Genomic DNA, 19394 nt, shown 5'->3' with positions numbered 1-19394 from the left:
AATCGAGCATGGGCCACAGCTCGCATTTACGCTAATCATGACCAATCGGGAAACACTGCCCAGGCACTTTGAATGTAAATCTCACACTCTATAAAATTAATGTCAATTGTTCTCGCGTTACGCACTTATCACTCTTCTAGTTTTACTAACAACTTCAATTGTTAAGCTTGCTTAAGATGGATATTGGTGTTTGCATCTGTAATCCTCGAAGAACACGAGGCGATGTGTTTTTATATTCCTAATCAGGTTAGCTTTGCAGTATCCGATATGGAATTAGACGAGTCATTCAGTTATAATTTTCCAATGTCATTGCCTTGGAAGTGTACCATTTATTTGCATAAGAAGTCCAATTATTTGAATTTTAGATTCGCAATTATAAGTTACTTAAAACTATTTAAAAGACATCTAAATTTCATATAATAGACGTGTAGAAAGTTTATTAGAAATATTTACATTAAAGATAAAACTTAACAAAACTTAAATGTAGAAAGATGTTCTGAATTAATTTTCAGGATGGAGTGGATGCGGCTAATACTTTCGCTTGTCTGAAGATCTGGAGCGTGGAGAATCCCTGGATGGTAATTACTGGTGGTGGTAGTACTCGTGACCTTCATGGGCGGCCTGGGAGTGGGCGGGAGACTCGTAGCTGGCGTAGTGGTGCTGCTGGTGCTCAGGCTCTGGCTGGTGCTGCTCCAGCTGGTGCTCGTGGTGGGCGGTGTAGGCAGGAGCAGTGTAAGCTGGGGTGGCGGCGGTATAGGCAGGAGCCACATAAGCAGGAGCATGAGCGGGAGCGGCGTAGGTCTTGATCACAGCGGGAGCGGGAGCAGGAGCATGATGGTACTGTACCGGGGCAGCTGCCACCACTTTGTGGTGCACATGGGCCAGTGGCTCACGGTGGACGACGGCGTTGAATCCGTTGACGGAATCGGCCGTGTACTTCACAGTCCTGCGGAAACCATCGGCATCATCCAGAGAGTACTCGCCCTGGACGACATCCCCATCACGGGACTCCACCTGGCTCTTGGAATCGCCGGAGAGGGCATCCTGGACATCGTAGGCGAAGTTGTACTTGGGATGCGGGTCATCGGGGTACACCTCGTGGGCATGAGCGTGGCCATGGATGTCGTGGGGCTTCTGGTAGATCACGTGCTGCGGCTGGTGGGCCTGGTACTGCTCGTGCTGCTCCAGGGGGATGAGACCCGCGGAGGCGGCGGCCAGGAGGCAGGAGACTACAGCAATCAGCTGGGGAAATAAACTCAATTAGCTGTTGCCAAGTGGCGGGGATTACATCAGCTTACCTTGAAAGCCATTTGGCAAATGCTTGAGGTTAGTGCGTAAATTACGGAGCGAAAAGAAGCCGAGACTTTGTCCTCCTTCTGTGGAGTGCGTGGTTTGAATAATAATTTCAACGGCCGCTGCATTTGTATTTATAGACGAAAATTTTCGTGGAGCTGCCGTGGCCTTTCTTTCACTTTTTTTTTTTTTTTGACTTGGTTGCTTGAAGAAATCACATCGATCGTAATTCATTTGCATGCCTCCATCCTCTCCTTGGAGCGATAGATTTACCCAAACCGATTTGCACCCACGAGTCACACCCATTTCGCTATTGTTATGAATGGGAGACGGACGGTCGAAACAAAAAACCAACAAAAACAAAAAACGGCCAAAGTAACAAAAGTCGTTACAAACAAAAGACTTAGGCGAGCAACTCGATTCGGAGGGTGGCGGGGCTTTTGGGTTTTCGTGGTTTTGCTGCTCACTCGAGTCATGTAAGTAACCCAATAAATCGCAGCTTGATCGATGAACAGCATTGCACTTGACACAATACTCAAAAAGGTAGAGAAAGACGGTATGAGACACACCCCTCCTCCTTCTCCTCCCACTCATGTAGCCCCTCTCAAATGGTAAGTGACCCAAAAAAAAAGGCATCGGATCACCTCACATGGATAAACCGGCAAACAATGTTTGAGCTTTCTGGTTGAAGCTTTTTGCTCTCCGATTTACAGCTATTATTGTGGCATGGTAAGTGCTCAATCACGGCCGCAGCCGGAATGGCCAGAAAAGTGACTCAACTCGCCGCCAAGTGATGTAATAAAATATTCATTACGAGCCGAAAGCGAAAGAATTTCATTTGAAGGTCATTTGTGTGGGAGGGAGTTTCTAATAGCTTGTTGTAAGTAATCTATTTCTGGTTCAATATAAGGTAGTATAGCTTTATTATATTAGCCATCAACAGCTATAATTGTTTTTATACTTTTTCCCTCAAACCATAAAAATATATCCAATCAAAAGAATCGATCCAGGTACCAATGACCGTTTAAGGCCAGTTTAATGACCAATTCGTTTTCGATTTCAATTCACTTCACTTCAATTAAGTTTAAGTTAGTTTATGCCTAATTCACTTTCAATCAAACGCTTTAATTAACAAATTTGTTCCCCAAACTCATTACCCGCCAAGCGAACAATGAGTGCTGAGACTGCAAGAACGCTCTCGAGATCCGAGATCTTGTCTGACGTGCGTCTGGCGGCGCGTCAAACCAGTTCCTGGTCACCTCCAATCCGCCACGTCATCGTAGGAACACATGAATGGAGTCTCTGTAGGAGCTCCGGGGAAAAGCCGGCAAAATTAGATCCGTTAGATAAAAGGCGGGAACGGCCAAAAGACCAACCGGAAGCCAGCTGACCACGTGCTATCTCAGTGAACTCTCTCAGAACGCCAGAACTTCATATCCGTGACACAGTTACGTAAACATACACACTCGAACACACTCAAGACCGATCCGATTATGATTTATTATTCGCTGATAGGATTGGTCAACTTCCAGACTTGTATCGAATCGTAGCGGGTGTAGCAAATGGAGCACTAAATGGAATGGAATGATTGAAAGAAAAAACTCAATTTGACTTTGGAACTCTGAGACTCTGGAATTTCAATGTCGCAGTCCAATTCAATTAATTGGCCGGCCACACAGCAGCTCCAATCGGGCCCTAATGAACCAAATATAATTAAGTTTTATATTTTAAGTTCGCCCTCGGCAAAGTAGATCCTTATTTTTGAGGCGGATGCGGTTGCAGAGGAAACATTTTTGTTATATGAAAAATATTTGTTTATTTTATCTTGGGGGCTTTCGTATAACTATAACAATTAGGATTTTAGGGGTTTGGTGGATGGCTTATTGTGCTTAGTGGTGGTAGGCAACGGCGGGGGCAGCGTACGAGGTATAGGCAGCGGGGGCAGCATAGTGGGCAACGGGGGCCACGGTCTTGACCACGGCAGGAGCGGCGTAGTGGGCCACGGGGGCAACGGTCTTCACGACAGCAGGAGCGGCGTAGTGGGCAACTGGAGCCACAGTCTTGACGATGGCAGGAGCGGCGTAATGGGCAGGGGCGGCATAGGTGGCCACGGGGGCGATGGTCTTGACAACGGGGGCAACGGCGACAGCCTTGACGAGGGGTTCACGGTTCACGACGGCGTTGAATCCGTTGATGGGGTCGGCGGTGTACTGGACGGTCCTCTTGTAGCCATCGGCATCGATCAGGGAGTACTCTCCGCGGACCACATCGCCATCACGCTCCTCCACCTGTCCCTTGTTGTCGCCGGTCAGCTTGTCGTCGACTCCATAGGAGAAACGGTACTGGGGATGAGGATCGTACTCCTCAGCGGCCTTGACGACGACCTTCTGGGCCACGGCCACGGGAGCGGCATAGGCGGCCACAGCAGGGGCGGCGTGGTAGACCTGGGGGGCGGCAATGGGGGCGTAACCAGCGCTGGCGACGGCCACGAAAGCAAGAGCGAACACGAACTGCAAGGATAAAACATTGTATTAGACCGTGAGTCCTAGGTCCCTGATGTCGCACCCTGTGAACCTACCTTGAATGCCATTTTAGTTTAGTTTGGTTGTTGGGTTGTTCTTTGCAGAAACTGTGGAAGCTGAATGATGTCGCTTCTGGCCTGGCCACTGGTTTTATAGCCCTCGCATGCACTTTCCTGCTGGCCAAGTTCGCGCTGGTTGCTGGTGGGCCAGGTGCTTACTTTTGGCCTGGCCTTCTGCATATCATGCTACGAATTAGCGCGAAGTCACCGCTTGACGCTTACGTCGCCGGCGACGCCAGCAGCAGGCCGGCAGAGGGCCAAGAGAAGAGATTGTCGAATGCGAGGCGGCCAAGTGCAGTCCAATTATTTAGAAAGGATTCGGCGGGATTTCCCTTCTGCCGTATGCCCACGTACAAATTGGTCGTTGTGAAATGATTGCATCTGCTAATAGCAATCCGAATTAATCGCTGATCTCCAGAAGGGATTCCCTTGGGTGGCCTTGATTCCTTTGATTGTTCAAAATTGGGGATAAGTGTCTTATGCAATCTAAATTGGGCAGTGATGTTGCAGAAAATACTAACAATATATAATTCTATCAAGGATGTTTTTCTCAAACCCATTAAGGCTTATTAAGGAAATATTTTTATATAATATATTTTTTAAATTCTCTTCAAAACTATTGTAGAAATTGGAAAAATTCTTCATCTATAGGTTCCCTAGCTCTCACTCTTATAATCTCTAAGCAATAGTTGAATGTCCTCAAATATCTTTTTAAAGTTACATAACATTCTTAAGATTACCAAAACCGTTTCAAAAATAATCTAATCATCTAGAACGAATTACAGCACACCGTGAGCTTGAGAAGATTAATAGAGCTTAAGATCAGAATCTGGAAACGATATAAATAAAACAAATAAAAAATGAGAATGCGAAATAATAAACCGGACAATACTTTGGCGTATTCAATTTTTTGCACAGTAATCTATTGAAATAATTAGGCTGCCATTAAGTCTGACCAACCCTTTTGTTTCGGAGCCAAACCTTTCGCCGGAGATCTTTCACCTCTTATGCTGTCTTAACGACTTTCAGAATCTTTGGCCAAAAGCGTTAGCATTTTGCACACCCACAGAGCTTAGCGCCACGAACAGGAAGTACGAGTTATTGCCCCGCCAACAATCGAGAGTCGAGAAACATTAAATATATTTCGCTGTCACCGCGAAAATAGCGCTCGCCGCCAGTGAACTGAATGGAAGCAGAGCGGATTTGATCTGGGCAGAGCTGGCAGCTTGATTTACTATAAAAGTTGACGACTGGGCCCAGAAAAGTATCATTCACTGACCAAGTTCACTTCTGTAAAGAACCCAATCAGCTCTCAGAACAAAATGGCCTTCAAGGTGAGTTTTCGGGACATAGACGGATAAAGGATGTGGAGCCAACCCAAATTTTACCTTTCAGTTTGTCTTCGCTCTTGCCTTCGTGGCCGTTGCCAGCGCCGGATACGCCCCCATTGCCGCCCCCCAGGTCTACCATGCCGCCCCTGCTGTGGCCGCCTACGCCGCTCCCGTGGCCGTGGCCCAGAAGGTCGTCGTCAAGGCCGCCGAGGAGTACGATCCTCATCCCCAGTACCGTTTCTCCTATGGAGTGGACGACAAGCTGACCGGCGACAACAAGGGACAGGTGGAGGAGCGTGATGGCGATGTGGTCCGCGGCGAGTACTCCCTGATCGACGCTGATGGCTACAAGAGGACCGTCCAGTACACCGCCGACCCCATCAACGGATTCAACGCCGTCGTGAACCGTGAACCCCTCGTCAAGGCCGTCGCCGTTGCCCCCGTTGTCAAGACCATCGCTCCCGTGGCCACCTATGCCGCTCCTGCCCATTACGCCGCCCCTGCTGTGGTCAAGACCGTCGCTCCAGTTGCCCACTACGCCGCTCCTGCTGTCGTGAAGACTGTCGCCCCCGTTGCCACCTATGCTGCTCCTGCCCACTACGCCGCCCCTGCCGTGGTCAAGACTGTTGCCCCCGTGGCCCACTATGCCGCCCCTGCTGCCGCCTACACCTCCTACTCGGCTCCCGCCGTCAGCTACCATCACTAAGATCGAAGGACACGGAGACATACCTAGGCTCGTAGGACTCTGAATCGAGGACTCTGAGTTGTATATAGAATTGTTGGCTTTATTATTACTGTACATTTATTTATTGACAGCACCAATAAAAAAATGCATACGAGTATGTAGATATATCATGAACACAAAGAGCTTTCTGATATGCTTATTTGGGGGTACACTTGGACACAGAAGTATAGGCACAAAAATAAATTTATACAAGTTTTTATTATTCAAGTCGCTTAAATATTAATACTCTTTTAAACTAGATAGAAGTGCCGTTGAAATTTATAGAAAAGATAACTCCTAAGATTAATACCAAACTAGCCATCAAATATTTTTCTCTGTGTCCTTTCCGAGGACTCAGAAAGTTCGTTCACATTATCCTGTTTGGCTTTGTATTATTTATGTGCCTGTTTTCATAACGTGTTTTTTTTTTATAATTTTATTTTTTGTGCGAAAAAGTTCACAGACATCATAGGACCTCGAAAATAAGAGAAGTTTTGCAGTCTTAGAGCAATGCAATTCCTGTGGTGCTGTCGGTGGTGGTGCAGTCTGGACTTTTGTTTCCAGATCCGTGATCCATGATCCGCGATCCTTTAAGGATGCCCTTAGTGGCGAGGGCAACGAACTGTATTGGCCTGCTTGAAGCAGATCCTGATTTTGATCCCTGTTCCCCTTGCCGTGTGTCTGTCTGAAGGGGCAGACAAATTCCTGGGCTTTGTGTCGGTCATTTCCATTTGAATGAGGATAAGAAGGACTCGGCTACCGCAATGCAAAGAAAGGTCCTTTATTGTTGTTGCCGTTTGTAATATAAAACGGAAATTATGGGGTCATGACATTACTTGCAGAGTGATAAATAGTCTTACAACTCATCGGGGGAGCTGGAGCAGATAATTAAAATGCAGTTTACTGGCAGTTCGGGATTCTATTTTCCCACACCGAGACCACTGAGGCTAGATGTATTTATGTGCGACTAGATTGTTCTGAACACCTGCTGTTGTTATTGGCCAAAGAACTGTTCTGTTCTGGAGATGCCCGAATGCTGTCCTCTGGAGATTTCTGGAGGGGCTCTCCAAGGTCAGACATGAGTGTCTACCTATATGTGAGTAATTTCAGCTAGCCAACTGCTTCCCTCGATCTCACCCTTTTGGCCTTTTTGCGATGCCCAGGTCCGACTAATCAAGTGGAAGATTTCTGATTTTGGGTGCTGTGCTCTTCGTCGATACGGAGCCAAAACCCTTCTCAACTTCATCATCATCATTATCATCCAGCGAGCAGCCAACAACAATGCAAACTGACAATGCAACCGAACAAAAAACACAGAAAGCCCGAGCCCGGGAAGAAACAAAGGGAATTGGGTAAAAAAGCGAAAACAAGCCCGATCAAGTGAGCTGAAGGATCGTCGAACCTCACTTTGGCCCAAGCCCTATCGAAGGGGTAAACAGGCTTTCGATCCCTGGCTGGCGTATAAATACGAGGAGGCCTCTCCCGGCAGCCTCATTCAGTGTTTTGTGTTGAGTCCGAGAGGTTCAGGATCAGGAGCAGCTTGCGATCGCGCCTTGGGGTCACTGAGACCCAACAAAAAAAGCTAAAGCCCATCTTTGGATAACGTTTCTCTGGATATCAGCTGCGCCCAGTCAACCGAGTGGCAGATATGTGGAGGTACCCAAAAAGACAAAATTTTGCAATGGTCTGGATATAACGATTTTATTTTATTTTATAGATCTGTCTTCCATGTATCCGCCAGCAGCTGCCCTCTCAAAATAATGCAACAAAAATAATCGTTATTTCGGTCCAAGCACACTCACCCACCGCAGTCAGCCCAGCATATTTCCGGCCTCTTCTTGATGAGGCTGGCGAAACCGGACCCTTCTTAACACCTGTGCAGCTGGGGCCCAATCAGGGCTAGCACCTGGCCAGAACACCTATTGGCACTCATCATGGAACATTGAATCGTTGGAAGGCCGCCGAACACCGCACCACAGCCATCCACCATCCATCCAACCATCCATCCATCACCACCAAACGTTGTCTCGGCCCTTTGGACAAAATTTACATTTGAGTTTAAGTTTAGGTGTAAACAATAAACAAAAAACAACAATAGGCTACCAAAAAAAAGTAAAAAGCGAAAAAAAATCCACCCAAACGTTTGTTTATTTTTCTAGAACTTCCAGGGGTACTCTTATCGAGTAGTTGGGATCGATTGATCCGATTTACAGAATTAAAAATCTTTCCAGAAGCTTATAAGCCAGTGATCTATTAGTTCAATGAACTTTCGAGTATAGTTCTTGGGGGTTACTCTCGTAAACATTGCCAAGCTAACTGGGTCCCTCGAGAGATTATTATTGGATTACTTAACAAGGCTATTAAAAATATTTGTAATCAATCTCTAGACCCTCCCATAATATCTGCCACCTCCTGTGACTTTTACTTTTCTTCGCAGTGATCATAGAAACAGCTGCATGAAATGATAAAAATATTTCGTTATGATTACTTACAAGAAAGGTCGCAATGCGAACAATAATTTATGTGTACCAAGGTCAGGCCCGGCAGCAAAGCCTATATAACTATAACTATATCAACGTATGTGAGTATCCACCGTACAGTCAGCATATTTTTAAGGTTTAAGGTGCTCACAGGTGGCAGGCAGTACCGGTGATGGTGATGGTGATGGCGATGGTGCTACTGCCAAAAATAAGCCATAAAGAAAATGGTAAGTGAACTGGTTTTGTGTGCAAGTTTAATTGGCATTATTCGAGTTGGCTGGCTGGACTGTCCGACTGGACAGCGTTTACTTCGTATTGTAATTCCCATAAACTATTTTCAGCTTAACCGTTTTTGGTAGATTGCGCTCGCCGATGACGATTAACCCAAACAAATGTCAGTGGTCGAGTGCTTTGAGTGTGTTTCCTTCAGAAATTAAGCAAACTAAATTGTAATTAACAAAGGTTTTTTTTTTTCAACAAATGTCTTACTGTTGACGGTCGGCTGTTGGCTACTGAAGTGATTATTTTTATTATTTTCAATACGAATTTGTTTCGTTGGAATTTTTTAATTCCACGCAGCAGCATTGACCTCCCAGATGGTCGGTCAGGGGTGTTGTCCGTTCATTGCTAATTAAATTAATTCAACCTGGCTTCTACTCCCTTTTTTGCACTATCCTTTGGGGAATACGGATGGCAGACATTTTCCCGACATTATTTGGGTTTTAGCCAGCACTCGGCACTCGACATTGACACACGAACAGCAAAACAGCTCAACCAATTTCCAGCAAACACTCGGCCCGGTGATCAATCTTAAATTTTCACCGCTTCTGTCAGAAATGTGCGTAGCCGACGACATGGGACGACATCGGCATCATGTGGCTTAGTTCCTGGTCCAGTGCCCAGAACCTCTTACCCGACGAATACCTTAAAACGTTGACAGGCAAAACCCAAAATGCTGGTTGACGAATGGCCCGGGCCGGGGCCAGTGGGTTTCCTCTGGGGAAACTTCCTCCGAGCTGTGAAAATTCGGGGTGCCTGCATATGAAAAACTCTGTAAATGAAGCATGAATGTCGACACGTTTTCTAAACAAATAATATTAAAAAAAAAATCAGCAAGCGCTTAAAGAATACAGAAACATTTTAGTTTTAAATTTAAGACAATGTTGCGTTTGTTTACTTTTGGATTGCGAAAATATGCCTGAACATCCCTTCCTGGAGAAAAGCGAAAGAATCTCATCCATCATCGAATGTCAATAATCGGATATTGGGATATTGCACAAGATTCACAAAGATGTTGCTTCATATTTATATCTTAATTAGTTTTTATTATTTCTCCTTACAAAGATATCTAAGCCAATATTCATTATCATATTTATATTATGTATTTGTTTAGTTTTTGTTTTACGGAAAAATTTAGAGCAACATACAAACATTACAAACATTGAAATAATTGAGAGATTCTTAGGATTCTAAATCATAGTTTTTCATTTCGAAATTGCACTCGAATCGGGAGGGATTCAAATTTTGATTTCAAGTTCATTAAGTTTAATGACAGTTTTATCTTTTGATTTAAGCTACATTAGATATTTACAAAACACAATTAATTAAAGGCTCTTTAAGTGACTTGTGGAAAAGTTATTACAATTCTCTAACTATGTACAATTATCTTTTATTTCTGAATGGAATCGTCGCGGCAGAGTTTCCGTTTGACTTGGAGCCAAAAGTAAACTTATAGACATTGAATATTCCTTTTTAGCCTAAATACGAATGGAATAGAACTCTTGATTGGGGGCTAGAGCGTAGGTATTTACAGATATGTGCTACGGAAAGTGCTATGTGCCTACAACAACACTGACGGGAACTACACACGACTCTCGCACACTGGGCTCGAATTGGGCTAAGAGCTATTTACAGGGGCCTCTGGTTGACTGCCGACTGCATCCTACATGAACTAACTGAGTTGGTAGTACTCCGGCGCAAAATCGTTGGCCAGGTTGCTCAGGAAGTTAAAGTCCGAGGAGCTGTTCGAGTTCTCCAGGCCCCCGATGGCAGCTCCTGCCGCGTTGTTGGCGCCATTCCCGAATCCCTGGGCCGCAGGACCTCCTCCGTTCAATGCGAAGCCATGGATGTGCGATGGCGGCGGTGGCGGAGGACCAACGCCCACCCCGGTCGCCTGGGCTGCTGCCGGATTGTGGTGGGCATGGAGGTGGGCATGCGTCTGCGCCTGGACCTGCACGTGGTGCGGGTGTGTGTGAGCGTGATGATGTGTGTGGGGGTGATGGCCATGGGAGTGGGCGGCTGGGCCGGGGGGTTGTTGACCCGCCTCGTAGTAGCCGCCGGCTGTGCCTCCCCCACCGCTTCCAAAGTTGTTGTAGCCCTCGCAATTCTCCATTTGCAATCCCAATGCACTGTAGGTCTCTCCAGCTCCCAGGTGATGCATGTGCCTGAGAAATGGAGGAATTAATAAGTATATCAGGTCCAGAGGATACAAAGTACACATTTAATATAATATATTCTTAAATAAAATTAATACGAGATAATTTTAAATGGCGCCATCTACCTCCCAAACGAAAAAACGCCTTAAATGATTTGAAAAAAAGTTATAAAAGTATGTAAAATCAGGTGCGAAATCAAGGTTTAAACACACGCTAAGAAACAGTGTTGATAAAAACCAAACATCTGTCTTAGCGGAGACAGCGACCCCATTTACGATAAAATGTACGATAAGATGCAACAACTTTGAAAATAGCATTAAAGATAAAGTTTCCACTCACTGCTGATGATTGATTGCCGCTTGCTGGTGTTGCTGCTGCTGCTGCTGTTGTTGCTGTTGAAACACAACGGATTGGTGCTGGTGCTGGAAATTCATGTTATCATAGTAAGAGCCATTGTTAAAGATGTTCGGCCCGTTCACCGGAGGCCCCTCGAAGTCGTTAACATGATGGTGTTGCTGCTGGTGTGGGTGTTGCTGGTGGTTCATGTACGCACTACCGTTGGAGTCGTTGTAGTTGTAGTAGAACTGCTGCTCATGTTGCTGCTGCTGTTGCTGCTGTTGTTGACTGTTTTGGTGAAAACTGGCAGAATTTGGTTTGGGACTTAGATATTCGCCGTGCAGCGCCTGCTTGTGGTGTGGTGAGTTGGCGAATTCAATATCGTATTTGCCGTAATAGTCCTGCGGTTGCTGCTGCTGCTGTTGTTGCTGTTGCTGCGGGTGCAATTGCTGCTGCTGTTGCTGCATCTGATGTTGCTGCTGCTGCTGCTTGGGACTAGGATAGTAACCAGGGAAGTAGCCGCCAGCTGCACCATTGCCACCATTGCTGTCGCCGAGTGGCGTGGGCGCGGCAATGGCATTCGTTACGCTCTGGAAACGCTTCTTGCCACCAACCTTGGCAGCGGGTGTATTCCCGGCGGCGGATGAGTCCGAATCCCGCCGAAAATTGACCAGACTGGGTGTGGAGTTCTCGTAGCCAAAAGGCGAGGCTTTGGACGAGGTGGAAACGGCCTCCTTTTTGATTATCTGTCACAGAAAATAAAAGCTTAAGACTAATACCATAATAGAACCTCTAGAAGTCTCACCTGCCCCTCCTCTTTCTTTTTCACCTTGATGGGACTCTCCTCGATGTCCTCGTCCAGACTAACACTAGACGCCACACTGGAGTCGGCACTGATCACATTCGAGGCGGATACGGTGGTGCTGCCCAGAAGATTGGACGAAATGCCCGTTTCCAAGGAGGAATTGGGTGTCACTACGGGAAATGGGAGTTCATATTAGTTATGTAACTTCAGTTTCTAAATAAAATATCAAATCTTACGGCTTCCTGCACTGGGATTGTTGTTGGTGGCGCTCGGGGTGTTGTTGTTGTGTCCCCGGGAATTGGACGTTGAATCCGGAATATCATCGGAGGGCAGCTCGCAGCCTTGACACGATTTCTTCGAATTGGAGTCTGCGGGATTTCACGGGAAGGTAAGATGAAAACAAATCAGTAGGTATATGACCAGGAATATTGATGATTTGTTCTCATCAGTGGAGGATTGAGACGAGTCCCCGAGACAGGAGTTGGACCGGGAGAAGGAGGAGGTGGTAGACCGAAGAACCAAAGACGAAACTCTCACGCGAAAGGGGTAAGCGCGTCGAGGGCCGCCCTGCCAAAAAGTTGTTCCGACCCATCCCATCCACTGACAATGATTGATAAGCTACACCGTCTCTTACTTCTGAGTAAAAGCCTCAAAACGAAATCATGCAAAACCGAAAAAGTAAAAGTGGAACAACTTGTTGGCAAACTCCAAAAAAGCGAGTTTAATATTTGGTACAGTTCTTCTATCTTTTGGCTTAATTTTTATAGAATATTTAATGGCACTTACTGCTATCGGACTGATCATCGTCACCTTTGAGACTGTCCTTGTTGTCCTCGTCGTCCGTTTTGGAGAGCGTCTGCCTCTTGTGCTTCATGCGGCGGTTCTGGAACCAAACCTTTACCTGCAACACCAAGATTCGATTAGTTCCGACTAGTAACGCCGAGGTGTTCGCAATTAAAACTGGTAGAATGGCAAATAAAAAAAACGGTAGAAAGCGAAGAAACCCGGCTGTCAGCCCTGGCACCGGGCTATTTGTCAGCGGAGTAATGGAATTTCTCAGCCGTGTGCTGAGGAATAAATTGCATTTGCAGAGGTGCAGAGGAACACACTCACCTGTCGCTCGGTCAGATCCAGGCTGGCTGCTATTTCGATTCTCCTTGGGCGGCATAAATATTTATTGAAATGGAATTCCTTTTCCAGCTCCAGCAGCTGGGTGTTGGTGTACGCGGTGCGAAGACGTCGGGGCAGGCCGTTTTCTGGAACGAATTCAGCTGCAATTGAGAAATTGCATTTTGTTCGTTTGAGACTTGCGGAGTGAATGTGAATTTTTTTTTGTTGTATTTTTCTTCCTGGTCGTTGTCGGTTGTTGGTTGTCGTTGTGCTTGCAACATGTCCCCGTGTGGGCGTGGCCACGGTACATACGCCAACAGATTGCATTCGTTGTGAGGCTCAAGGGGTCTGGGAATCCCTATCTCTACCCGTAATCAATCTATCAGCTCGTCTATCAGCGGGCATAACTAATTCAAAGAAATCCTTCCAACTAAACCGGCAAACTTTCGGGTACTTCCAGCAAGCCAGAGAGCCAGCCAGCCGAAAAGTGCAGCTGATACTGTCGCGGCGTGGCAAGTTCTCCGTAAGCGTTTTCCTTCGCGACACTCGCAGCTCGCAGAGCGTTAAGTAATTAACAAAAATCTAATCAATCAATCAGTGAAGAGACGGGCCCACAGCCCTGAGAGTCGTCTCAAGTAGATCGGTTACCGAACAGAAGCCACAGCCAGCAGAAATGAATCTGCCCCAGGGGGGGAAATGGAAAACTTAATTTAAATAACAAACACGAAATTAATTTTTTGTTTTTAAGACAAATTTTTAAGGGTGAAAGATCTTCAGAGCTTCTTTAGCTTGGCAATCCAAAAATAGATTCATTCATCATCAAATAATAGAACTACTTTGGTAAACTTAAACAACTTCTAATGATGGGGATCAGGAAAAGTTGTTTCTGCTCCAACGACCTGGGCATAAACTCGACAAAAATAAATTTCGTCAAATAAAAATCGCATTGAGTAGTAAAGAAATGCGCATATCATTTTAGGAAACTGAACATTTCGCCGCCTTCTGTCGAGCAAACTTCTGCCACCTTATTTGCATTGATGCGATTGCAAAATATATATAAAAGTGTTTTTTATTTTTTTTCCTGCTGCTTCACTTCGATTTTGGCAACAACACACAAATTTCCAGCTGAACGAGCTGCGTAAACGGAGTCTCAATAGCGACAAGCGGCAAAATGGCAAAAATGGCAAAAGGAAAAGGATCCAGTGGGAGGGCGGAGGTTAAGGGAGCCAGACATAGACACTGATTGAATTACAGATGCGGGCCCGAGAGTTCCTTCATCAATACTCGCAAAGCGGATGCCATAAACACCACCTGGTGGGGCACGGCACGGCACGGTATGGCATGGCATGGCACACAGTGCCACATACAAGTCCCATTTTCCCTTAGCCCGAAGTGGCCCATGTACTTGTGTACTTGTGCGAAAAGTGCCCAGATACAGATACGGAATGAAAGCATAAATTTCGCACAAAAGTTGCACCCGAAAACTGTTTACGAGCTAACTGGAGGCAGCAGCCAACGGCAGCCAACGAAAACTGAAAAGTAAAGTGCACAAAAGCAGAAAATATGATTTCCTTTTTGGCGACGACGAGCAAAAAGATAATTTTCTAAACCCGAACCGAAGGGCGTGCCAGAGGCATCCAGGGAAGGCTGCGGAGACTGCCGAGAGTGCCGAGGGGGAGTGGGTTAAGTGGGCCGAGTGGGTGGAAGATTGTAGGCAGCCAAAGCCAAGTTGAGTGCAATTTCTGCAGCCTGGTCAGAATGGAATACGAAGCCCACCCACCAGAAACCCTAAAGCAAATGACAGCTGCCGTGGCTGGCCTTTCTGGGCGGCTGGCGAAATTACGAAATGAATTTTGTTTTGTCATGGCCCGAGGGGCAAGGGCGAGGGCGAGGGTGTGGAGCCGGGGCATTGGAAATGTCATCAGCATGGATGAAATGCCGGAAAAGTCAAAATGGAAACTTATCAGCAAACTACCGACCAAGGAGGATACTTTGCCGGAGCTTCTGGATTAGTCCAAGAGGGAAGGACATGCCAGGGATAACGATTTTTGGGAAGAAAGGAAGACCTGGGAAATAAACTATCAAGTTGAATATTCGAAATCATCACTTGGTTATTATTTGCTCGTAAATCTCATCCGGGAAATGTTTAGTTTTTGGGAGGAAGAGTGGCCTGCAAATGAAATTATTTTAAAGGCAGAGCCGACAGCTCGGAAGCGCCAACAATGATTTACAGTCCTCGGCATGTACTTATTAACTGCTTCAACAGCATCATTTACATGTTAACACTTAAACACACTCGTTGTCCACTAACAGGACCTTATTCCACCTCTCCCCCTTCGGTGGCAGTGGAAAATTTATGTTTCTATTTTGGGGCGAGCTGACCAACTAAAAAACACAAGGAACAAAAGGATCAGCCGGAGCGGAGGTGAGACATTTAACGCATTTGCCGCTTTTGGGCTGGAATTAAAATAAGCGTAAATTTTGCAACAATTGCATAAATGGCTGAGAGAGAGACCTTGTTTTTTAGAAAATGTGCTTTCATAATCAGGGTACTACTCGTAGCAGGGTCAAACTCAGCTATGTGTACTTGCCACACACCCCACGCATGCCCCAAGAATAAATAGTACTCTCGTGGCTGTTTGCCTAACTACTCGTTCCCACTTTCTACAAATATCTTTGGTGGATGGATGTGGGGGACTGGCTTTTTTTGGGCTCGACCATCTCGACCACTTGCACATGACCACAGTCCATAAGGATGCACATTAAGGACATTTGTGGCCGGGCAGAGGACAGCGGTCAACAAGGTGGACCCGGACAGGGATCGGACTGGCATGGCCTGACCAAAGGTGGCCACTTGCCACTGGCCACTGGCAAAAAATGACCTCAATTTATCTTGTAGGTTTTTTGTGGGTCTAGCCCCCGGGGGAGGAGGAGAGCCAACTTGCCTTGACTTGGCCTTAAATTATGTGCGAGCTTTGCGGTTGGCTGGAACTTTAAAGGCCAGGGCGATAAGCTTAAGTATCTGCAAGTGCCATGGCAAATTCAATCAAAAAAGGGGAAAGACAATAAAAAGTGGGCGACAATAGCGAGGGAGGTTGACGTTGACTCGGTAGCTGAAAATGCCAAACACTGATGCGCGATGCAGTAGAAATTCTCATTCAGCAACACAAAAAGATACAGATACGGCAACAGTCGGAGCAACAGCTACAGATACAAATACTGAAGCTTGTGTGTAGCTTGTTGTTGTTGTTGTTGTTGGCCACGAATGCGCAAAGAGCAGAACCATTAATCATTCCAGCCAAAGGAAGACAACAGCCAACAGACATCTGACGACGACTACGACGACGATGTCGTTGGAGCTACAGCTATGGAAAAAGTCAATTTCTCATGAAAACATTTTGTATCTGCATCCACTTGATATGCATTCAAACTAAACCAGCTCAGGCCAACTAAAGGGAGAACTTATAGATATACTATACTATTTTATTGGCCAAGATCTTACACTCAGAACCAGAGGAGAGAAACAAAGACCGAGTGGGATGTCTTCAATCATTTAATTGTGGGCCTGATTGACAGTTATGCGAAAAGTATAACAACATCCTGAATGGCCGGGTTCTTCTGCTAGGAATTAGTTTTAATTAGCGAGCAGGAAAAGGAAAAGGGTTGATGGGTTGAGAGATGGGTGATTGGGTGGCAAGTGGCAGGAGATCAAACCGCAGGACCCTCAAGCCACACTGTTGGTGGCCAGACAAACATTTCCGCTTTCTTTTCAGTTTGCCCAACTTTACTTTAATGCCATTACCACCATCGGACCGAGGCTGCCACAGTCGAAAGATAAATTAGAGAAATATATTTAATGACTTTTCATGACCAGCAAATGTCAACAATACGAAACATTTACCCAAACAAACAGCACAACGAAACTAAGCCCTCAGGACTGTGATCAGGATAGGAGGAGCAGAGCAGTCTGAGTGTCGCTTCGCTGGAGGTGTGAAAATTTTTGATTAATGTTTAAATATTTTACAGAATATATTTCAGTCCAGCAATGTTTGGAAATATTTTGAATTTGACTTGCACAATGCTTAATATTACTGCATTTCTCTCAGTTTTTGTGGCCTTATCAAAATGTCATTAGTCCGAAGAGGAAAATAGTTCAAATCAAACTGGAAAACAATGAAGAAAATCTCCAGTCTCTTTTAAAATGTTTCATGTTTTTAAACAGATTTTCTCGCAATTTTCATTCACTTTTTGTTTTCTGAATTGAATGACATAGATGGAAGATGAAACCATGGGAAATGGTAGGTAGATAAATACTTTAAAGCGGCATAAATTGAAAAACTTTCATCATGGCAGTAGCCCAGCAGATTGTAAATATATACCCGATATTCGTATTATATATAGGCACAGTGTCTTTGAATACAAAGGCCCATGTGTTGGCAAACGGGAGCAGAAAAGTGAGGGGGAGAAGAGCCTGAAAATATATTTCTTTTCCGCCATGGAAAAAATGAAAGCTGTTTGGTAGAAACTTTTGCCAACGCTTAAGCCAGGTTGCCTCCTCTTCAGAGCCATGTCCTCGTCCTGGCTGGCTGTCATTCTGGCCTGGTGGTGTTTCTTCGGTCTCCGTTTCGGTCTTCCGCCTCCTGTCCTGGCACATCCTTCGGCCCGTCCCCATTCAGCCGGGGCTCAAAATATGAAATCCATCAGGGATGCTAAGAGCTGTCAATCAAAATCAGCGAGGGAAACTTTTTTCCAACTCGCCCTCTCTTTCGTTCCCATATAGAAAATTTACATTTCCCGGGCGGTGGGGTGGATTATGTTTTTGCATGTCTGCCAGATTGAAAGCGAATTAAAAATGGGAGAACCACCGAGCCCCTGAACGTGGAAAAAAACTGCTTAAAGCCTCATCTCAGTCAATGGAAAATTAATGTCGATTTAAGAGTTTCCCCCATTGGAAATTGATTTTCATAAAAATGAAACAAAAAACCAAAACTAAACCAAAGCTCGACTCCAATGCGATTACGTTGGAAATCGCCTTTTCAGCTGCTCACTTTGATACTCGCCCCAGACCATACTTAGTTCCACCCGATCTCCGATCTCCAGTCGTCATTGGAATCCCCGGACAGAAGCTGCAATCCTCCAGACCCTAGACAATGAGCCGTGGAAAGCTCTCTTGGTTTTCGCAAACAATGGACAAGAAAGCGTGCCGACATCGAGCCATAGAAACGAGAATGATTAGTCGCCGCAGTCTCAGTTGCATGAAAAATTATTTAACGAGTCAAGAGACTCCCCTCGGCCCCTCGTGCTGGCCAGACAAAGACAAATACTGAAGCTGAAGGCCAAAAATCAGCTTACGATCGTTTGGAGTCTTGACACCTCCCGAAGCGAACAGAAACTTCAAAACTCCGGCTTCACTCCACCATGAATGAACGGTGCCAGTTAGAGATGGTTGAGTGATTGTACGTTTTTTACGGATTTTTTTTGGGGGCTCACGAATCATGAATGAACCTAAAAATACATGGCTTATATGAAGGGAATTGTAATTGTGTATAGTTGGTTTATAATTCAAACACAAGTTATACTGTAGGGCTTGAAATAGAGCTTATTTTTCCATAATATTTGAAGAAGAGTTTCAAAAATGTTTTCATATACTGTATCTATAAAGCCTATATCTTTAATTGGAACAAGAATATCTAAATGAAATTGTAAAATTTCAAAACTGCTGAGATCTGGGAAGCCCACAAATACAAATTTTTCAAAGTCCGTGGTTAAGATATATTAATTTTAAGATTAATATTTATCTTTATGACACGATCACATCTCTAATAATGATTCTAGACCAGCAACACCTTTAGCAATGGCCGACTTCTTAAAAAATATCTTTCTGGTTTCGTTATGATTAATCAATATTTTTGTTTGAGTTGCAACAAAAGCGTCGCGTTGCCTGGCAGCCAAGTGGCAATACCGACGGCTCAAAATCAGACTGACTGAGAAACTGACGAACTGACATTTCGGGCATTTCTTTTCGGTTGCCGCATTTGACAGATCAACGTGTGCTGACAGCTTTTGTGTACATGATCTTCCTTGGCTGCCGTTGTTGTTAGGCAATACCTGGGACTGGTACTGGGGACTGGGACCGGGCCTGAGCATTATTAATGATGCTCGCCTTTGGGCGCTTTTGAATTTTGCGCTGGCAATGGAGTTTCATTGTCCGATCGCATTGGTTTCACGCCATTCTGCCCATTTCGGATTCCTATACTATAAATACTCATATACTGGGATCGATTGCGATCTTGGCCGTT

At 45.4% G+C, this 19394-nt stretch overlaps 4 protein-coding genes and 1 long non-coding RNA gene across 5 annotated transcripts; 2 read left to right on the top strand and 3 right to left on the bottom strand.

The window, feature by feature from the left end:
• Window positions 1-410: 410 nt before the first annotated feature.
• Window positions 411-1395, bottom strand: LOC123256974 (pupal cuticle protein Edg-84A). Its single transcript, XM_044717641.1, has 2 exons — window positions 1299-1395; window positions 411-1242 (listed from the first exon to the last, which is right to left on the bottom strand). Exons 1-2 carry the CDS (start codon window positions 1308-1310, stop codon window positions 583-585), a joined length of 672 nt encoding a protein of 223 aa, XP_044573576.1. The 5' UTR covers window positions 1311-1395; the 3' UTR covers window positions 411-582.
• A 1694-nt stretch (window positions 1396-3089) lies between these two features.
• On the bottom strand, window positions 3090-3980 carry LOC6500582 (larval cuticle protein A2B-like). The gene is made up of 2 exons (XM_044717649.1): window positions 3872-3980; window positions 3090-3803 (listed from the first exon to the last, which is right to left on the bottom strand). Exons 1-2 carry the CDS (start codon window positions 3881-3883, stop codon window positions 3183-3185), a joined length of 633 nt encoding a protein of 210 aa, XP_044573584.1. The 5' UTR covers window positions 3884-3980; the 3' UTR covers window positions 3090-3182.
• A 1124-nt stretch (window positions 3981-5104) lies between these two features.
• On the top strand, window positions 5105-6070 carry LOC6499974 (larval cuticle protein A3A). The gene is made up of 2 exons (XM_001953479.4): window positions 5105-5208; window positions 5270-6070. The coding sequence occupies exons 1-2, from the start codon at window positions 5197-5199 to the stop codon at window positions 5909-5911; spliced, it is 654 nt and encodes a 217-aa protein (XP_001953515.1). The 5' UTR covers window positions 5105-5196; the 3' UTR covers window positions 5912-6070.
• Window positions 6071-7240: 1170 nt separating this feature from the next.
• On the top strand, window positions 7241-8069 carry LOC116654508. Its single transcript, XR_004309728.2, has 2 exons — window positions 7241-7585; window positions 7647-8069. It is a non-coding gene; the product is annotated as an uncharacterized LOC116654508 (long non-coding RNA).
• A 1611-nt stretch (window positions 8070-9680) lies between these two features.
• LOC6500581 (homeotic protein proboscipedia) lies at window positions 9681-13422 on the bottom strand. The gene is made up of 6 exons (XM_032449604.2): window positions 13099-13422; window positions 12772-12886; window positions 12222-12353; window positions 11986-12155; window positions 11184-11926; window positions 9681-10853 (listed from the first exon to the last, which is right to left on the bottom strand). Exons 1-6 carry the CDS (start codon window positions 13420-13422, stop codon window positions 10361-10363), a joined length of 1977 nt encoding a protein of 658 aa, XP_032305495.1. The 3' UTR covers window positions 9681-10360.
• Between the last annotated feature and the right edge of the window lie 5972 nt (window positions 13423-19394).

This window comes from Drosophila ananassae, chromosome 2L (assembly GCF_017639315.1).
Source record: "Drosophila ananassae strain 14024-0371.13 chromosome 2L, ASM1763931v2, whole genome shotgun sequence".
Lineage (NCBI taxonomy): Eukaryota > Metazoa > Arthropoda > Insecta > Diptera > Drosophilidae > Drosophila > Drosophila ananassae.
The sequence above is the reverse complement of the archived record's forward strand: the minus strand, read 5'-3'. Positions and strand labels throughout refer to the sequence as shown.

Bases quoted from the DNA above. Each gene is read 5' to 3' on its own strand.
- LOC6500581 (XM_032449604.2), bottom strand. From the start codon at position 13,422: ATGCAATCTGTTGGCGTATGTACCGTGGCCACGCCCACACGGGGACAT. The intron at 12,887-13,098 runs GTGAGTGTGTTC...TTGGTGTTGCAG, and splicing joins TGGATCTGACCGAGCGACAG to GTAAAGGTTTGGTTCCAGAA. The intron at 10,854-11,183 runs GTGAGTGGAAAC...TCCATTTCTCAG, and splicing joins GCGGCAATCAATCATCAGCA to GCACATGCATCACCTGGGAG.